At 43.5% G+C, this 5,983-nt stretch overlaps 1 protein-coding gene across 3 annotated transcripts; it reads right to left on the bottom strand.

The window, feature by feature from the left end:
• Positions 1–1,086: 1,086 nt before the first annotated feature.
• On the bottom strand, positions 1,087–5,408 carry Znf22 (zinc finger protein 22). 3 transcript variants are annotated; one of them, XM_075983044.1, is made up of 2 exons: positions 4,771–5,408; positions 1,087–3,049 (listed from the first exon to the last, which is right to left on the bottom strand). In XM_075983044.1, exon 2 carries the CDS (start codon positions 2,961–2,963, stop codon positions 2,250–2,252), a length of 714 nt encoding a protein of 237 aa, XP_075839159.1. In that variant the 5' UTR covers positions 2,964–3,049; positions 4,771–5,408; the 3' UTR covers positions 1,087–2,249. The 3 variants fall into 3 exon arrangements, with proteins under 3 accessions (XP_075839159.1, XP_075839160.1, XP_075839161.1); XM_075983045.1 differs by lacking the exon at positions 4,771–5,408 and adding an exon at positions 4,407–4,752; XM_075983046.1 differs by lacking the exon at positions 4,771–5,408 and adding an exon at positions 4,554–4,715.
• Positions 5,409–5,983: the final 575 nt, after the last annotated feature.

Below are 5,983 nucleotides of genomic sequence, written 5' to 3'. Positions count from 1 at the left end.
AACACCACAGAAAACAAACAAAACCTCTGGAGCTTTTTTTGTTTTCTCAATAAAACATGAGGCTAATGAGTCTGGAGGAGCTTGGGATGTGGCTCAGTGATGAAGCACATCCCGAACACGCCCCAGAACACTGTGGGTTAGATGAGGAAGACATCTGCAGTTTAACAAGAGTTGTGTTGGTCAACATCTGACACTGGAAAAATTTCTATTAGCATATTTCCTTATTAACTTTACACAGCTGTGATCTTTCCATTTTTAGTTTCTAAAAAGAAACACAAGATACACTGGTTACCAGAGAAGACTCATATAAATCACATCTTTGATGCCCACTAGCTTTAGAGTTTTCAGAATACAAACTATACTAAAACCTTGGGAGTTTGTTTGCATAGGAACATAAGTAGAACTATTAGATAAGAGTGTAAGCTATTAAAACTAATTGAAAGGCCTTATTGTGGCAGAAACCCCATGGCTGGCACCCGAATAAGAAATTCACATAACCTAAGAAAATGGGGTTAACTTCCCCCACAGAAGCTATCTCAGATACAAACCTAATGCTGACAGATGCTCAATAGGATCCCATGCGTGCCCCTGGTATAGTGATTTGGCCATAACAGAATGTCAAGGATGACTGCAACAGCCTTACACTTACAGGGCATTTTGGATATCATGTTGAAGGTAACTACTGTCAACAGGCCACATGCAATGGCTCTCCATGTACATGAACAGGGGCAGGAGGGAGGTGACATCAGATCTGAGGAAATCAAAAAGAGCAGAAAAAGAAGAGTCTCCTAAAAGCTGTGATTTGTTTCAAACTCACTGGAAACAATTTCGCCCAAGGAAAATAGAAAATAGCAGTATGCAAAAATATCTCATTCTTTATTTTTAAGGATAACTATCATTAATACAGGAAGAACTGATATTATAAAAATCAGAAAAAAAATTAGCATTCAATAAACAAAACTTCAAACTCCAAGGCTGATCGGGAATGCAGTTTGGTATTGTTCTGATGGAAGACGGACGTATGTAAGTCTTAAACAGTGCTATGAAGTAAAACAGGTAAATTCTAACAGGGCTTCAGTGTGCTGGACAAACTCGTGGACAAACATCTGTTTCAGACAGTCAGAGATATTCAAAGCACAGGCTATGACATTGCAGTTCTTCAGGCAGGAGCAAGCTGAGGCCTTCTTGGTAAAATACAGTTTATTCATGCAGGCGCTGTGTGTAAGAGAACAAGAGCATGCCAAGAAGCCACTGGCATGATTCAATGTAAACCCAATCCAAGTTCAAGAAAGCAAGTGCCACGGCAATGACACGATCGCAAACGGTGTCAGGGACAGGAAGTCTGTGCTCTCTCATTTGGGTTCCTTAGAATCTCTAAGAAAATGGTAAGCAAAATAAAGAAGACAAAAATTTTAAAAAAAGCCACATGGGGACCTTTTAACCTCTTTAATCACACAGTAGAAGGAAACAAACTAAATGGGCTGACATTAAAGCCTTCGAATGCTACAATAAACTATGATTTATCCAAAAACAACAAAATCATGTGTAAAGAAAACTGGGAAGAACTGGAGATCATTACGTTAAGCAAAGTAAGCCAGACTCAAGAAAATAACCAAATACATCTTCTCTCATTACAGAACCTAGGGTAAACATTTAAGTGGAGGGAGCTCTGGGAGGTGGAGGTGACGGTAAGAAGGCTGGAGGATACGAGCAAAGTACATCACATAGCTACATCATACACAATGGAGAAAATGAAACTCATTATTTCATATAATACACACTAACAGAAAAGAAAAACATCTACAAATTAACACATTTTATGTCAAATGCCGAGTCAACACTTGAACTAATGTTAATAAACTACAGAACATTAAAAAAAAAAATAAAATAGTGTCCCAGAACGTGAGAATTCATTCCTTCTTTAATGATTGCATCTACAGAAATTCCTAAAATCAGAGTAATCATTGGCACACCTGTGAATCATGAAAACCTGATGCTTTTTATCAAAGCAGAGGGGAGAAATTTCAACTGAAGCCAAGGATATTATATCCTCACCAAACATTTTTTTCAGTTCTTTGTGCTCCATGTCACATGAATGCATTATTTTTCTAAAGAAGTGAGGGCAGCTGGACTGAGTTTTAGCCCAATGTCACGAGACTCCTGGCGTCTCCACGCTAGGGAAGGATCCGAAATCTAAGTGCTCTACTATAAAGCAGCCTTGCTCTTAAGAGAGCATATTTGCCTGTCTTTCACTTTTTCTTTTTAAAAAGGCCCGAAGCAGTACCCTTCACCTGGCGGAGCCCGGCCACTGCCTTCCTCCCTTTACCAGCTTTCCAGGACACCGGGTGAGCTTTGGCCTTGGCGTTCTTGCCCCTCTTGCGTGGCTTCTTGTCTTTGTGCACCTTCATGTGCTGCCGCAGGTGAGAGCTCTGGCTGAAGCACTTGTCACACTCCTCACACTGGTAGGGCTTCTCCCCAGTGTGGGTTCTCTGGTGCTGAATGAGGTGCGAGCTCTGGCTGAAGCAGCGGCCACACTCGTCACAGCAGTAGGGCTTCTCTCCAGTGTGAACCCTCTGGTGCTGAATGAGATTGGAGCTCTGCTTAAACCTCTCTCCACACTCATCACACTTATAGGGCTTTTCCCCAGTGTGGATCCGCCGGTGCTGAATGAGGTTCGAGCTCTGGAAGAAACTCTTCCCACAATCAGCACATTTATGGGACTTCTTCCCTGTATGGATCTTCTGGTGCTGAAAAAGAGTGGAGCTCTGACCGAAACTCTTCGAACATCTACTACATTTGTAGGGCTTCTCATCCACGTTCCTTCTCCGCCGAGTTAAGCCGGAGTCGAATCGAATGGTCATCCCCCATTTCTGCCGCTGGCGGCCTGTCTTACGCTTGGTCTCGTAGGTTTTGCCTTGGTTTGAGCTTCGAGAAATAGCCCCTTTAGGCTTTGCTAACCTCATGGTGAATAAGCAAATGTATCGTCGAGAGATTCTACTGTCTTCTGAACTAAGGTCTTATAGCCTAGAGGAACGCAACTCAAAATTTTCTGCATATAGAAGAAAAAGAAAAAACACAGATCAAGTGTTACGCAACCTTAACACACCTCTTCAGTCTACCAAAATTGCATCCAAATTTAAATCTAAGCACACCTAAAACAAAACAAATGCCACTTTAAGGGGCAAATACATGCCAGTTAACTCTTAACTCCACAAGTTAAACTCAGTATTATCACCATCAATTTGCAATTTTACTATGCTTGGGCAGGCAAAAGAAAGGGTGAAGAGAAACATGAACGTGTTAGGGAGAAGCAACAGAGAGTATTTTGAAGGACCGAAAAGTAAAAACAAGATACAGCTTCAGTGGGAGTAGAAAAATAACTGCAAAAGACCAAACTTTCTGCCATAGAGTATTTCACTTCAGTCTGGACTGCTAAATTTCTCATTTAATAGCAGCTACCTAAGACGCTCAATTTTGAAAGAAATGAAAGATTACACTACTCCACCATAGATTCCTATCTATTCTTACTTGCTTGGCTATTTCTGTTGATCATAACCTAGCAAATTGTGTTGAAGATGGAAGCTACTCTGTAAAAAGAATTAGAAGTACATGTGAGAAAAATCTGAAGGAATGCTTTAGTCTTCCTTCCCAAGACTGCGCTGAGCCAAGAAAGAAGGCACAATTCTAAGCTTTAAATTAATTTTATTTGTTTATATTTAAGGTTGTCTGGAAGTTGTTTAAAATGTCAAAAAAAAAAACCCTCTCTCCACACACACACACACACACCTTCACATAGGTAACAATATGGGAGAAAGAGAGCAGCACAGAAAAACCTTTATGGGTGTCTTGGGTTAGAAAGCCTACTTGCAAGTCAGGAATTGTCCTGAGTTTCCTTGCATATAAGCATATAAACTAAGTAAATAAAAACACAAATGACAATTTTTTCCCTCCTCTTCATTTTGTCGTATAATACCTCTGCAAGCGTTAGCAGTGCTCAGGACTTTTTCTGGGTGTTTAATAATTTTATCTGCTGTACTTACAGGAAGCAAGAGCAACCACTGCCTGTTAACTGTCTCAGTTATGACAGACCACCTAATACACAGCAGACACTGTGTGGGGTACATGGTACTCAATAAATAGTTATAATGGTAATCATACATTTTTAAGCACATCGTTTTAAATACCGAGGAAGCCACAACTGATTGGATACTGATGGATTATGAAATCTACCTATGGATGAAGTAATCATACTTGCAGGCTGCCTATGTGCGCTATCTTATTTTTAAGGGTTTTATTCAGTTTTATGCCATCATCTCCGTTTGTGGGTTTGTAAACAAAGACACAATGCTAGTTAGCAGGCCCATCCCAACCCAGGAGCCAGCCGCCTCCGGGGCCCGATTTCTCACTGGCCAGAACTGGGGGCCCATCGCCCCCTCCTCCAACACCAAGTCCGGTGTTCTGAGTTCCTCAGAAGAAGAGAGGCTCGGTAAAGCTGGGGGGGTGGAGCCCCGGTGCCGGGAACCCGTCTTGTCGGCGTGCACCTCCTTTCTCACCCATTTACGAGAGCAACAAAGAGTCCACCGGCTCCCTGTAAGTCGCTCACAATGGCCCGGTGCAGCCTAAGCATTCCTACAAAGGAGTCTTTCTCCGCGACAAGCGGAGGCGCCCAGGCCGAGGACGCTCGCCCTGGCCGCTCGGGTTCGGCTCCGTGGCCAGCGCAGTCCCACCCAACACCCGCCCAGGTCGACCCGCAGCCCGGGGCGCACTCACCGCGCAGGCCGCCACGGTACTCGCCTCGCGCCTCGCTCGCCGGAAGTGCGGGCTGTTTGCGGAGCTGCCGGCCGCTCTAGGAAGAGGAGGAAAGACCCTCTATGGTCCTCGGCCCGCACCACCGAGTTGTGCCTATTCTTCCGGTGGTCCTTTTTTTTTTTGTTTGTTTGTTTTTGTATTCCTCTCCTTCACTCAGAAGGCCGACTCCAGGACCAACCGCCAGGCCTGTCATCTGCTCTCTTTGTAGTCCAGTCGACCCACACAGAACCTGGCATTTGCTAATTTTTTTTCCCAGCCCAGCCTGTCCAACTTGTAAATTCCATTCTCAGTACCGAGTATCTACTGTAAAGAAATAACGTCAGCCTAAGGTGTTAAAGTCGAGAATTTCTGGAAGACACTGTCTGCAGAGGCTGATTGACAGATTAACGCTGCAGTGATGAAGGCAGATTGGGATGTTGCAGGTCCAGAGCATAATTCCTGTTTATCTTGGGCTGCCTTTAGCCCCTTACACGTCCGTACCTACCCCACCTCTGTGGACGAATGGGTAACATCCTGACAGATAAAACACCTTTGGAATGTATTACATAAAATCCCTTTCTCCAATCAGAAGGATAAGAATGCTATCCGATAAGATCTACAACTGAGATGTCTATCTTGGGCTGTAACCTATTTCTCTGGGGTTTTCCGCAGATGTCTTTAAAAGTGTCTTGATGCATCACTTCAATATATGAAGTAGGCCAGGAAGACAGTTCTAATGTCTAGTTTTGTGTATCAACTTGACACGAGCTAGAGTCATCTGAGAGGAAAGAGTGTCAGTTAAGGAAATGCCTCCATAAGATTTATCAATAGGGAAGGCATTTTCTCAATTAGTAATCAATGTGGGAGGGGCCAGCTCTTGGCTAGTGGTGCCATACCTGGGCTGGTGGTCCTGGGTTTTTTAAGAAAGCAGACTGAGCAAGCCATGGGAAACAATCCAATAATCAGAACCCCTCCAGCCCCTCCTCCCCCGCATCAGCTCTTAACTCCAGGAGACTGCCCTATTTGAGTTCCTGTCCCTGACTTCCTTCAGTGATGAACAACAATGTGGAAGTGTCAGCCTAATAAACCCTTTCTTTCACACACACACACACACACACACACACACACACACACACACACACACACACACAGTGTCTTGATGTATGAAATTTTTTGTTTTGGTATTGCAAAACCT

This window comes from Microtus pennsylvanicus, chromosome 8 (genome assembly GCF_037038515.1).
Source record: "Microtus pennsylvanicus isolate mMicPen1 chromosome 8, mMicPen1.hap1, whole genome shotgun sequence".
Lineage (NCBI taxonomy): Eukaryota > Metazoa > Chordata > Mammalia > Rodentia > Cricetidae > Microtus > Microtus pennsylvanicus.
The sequence above is the reverse complement of the archived record's forward strand: the minus strand, read 5'-3'. Positions and strand labels throughout refer to the sequence as shown.

Excerpts from the sequence above, each read along its gene's own strand:
- Znf22 (XM_075983044.1), bottom strand. The coding sequence starts at position 2,963 with ATGAGGTTAGCAAAGCCTAAAGGGGCTATTTCTCGAAGCTCAAACCAA.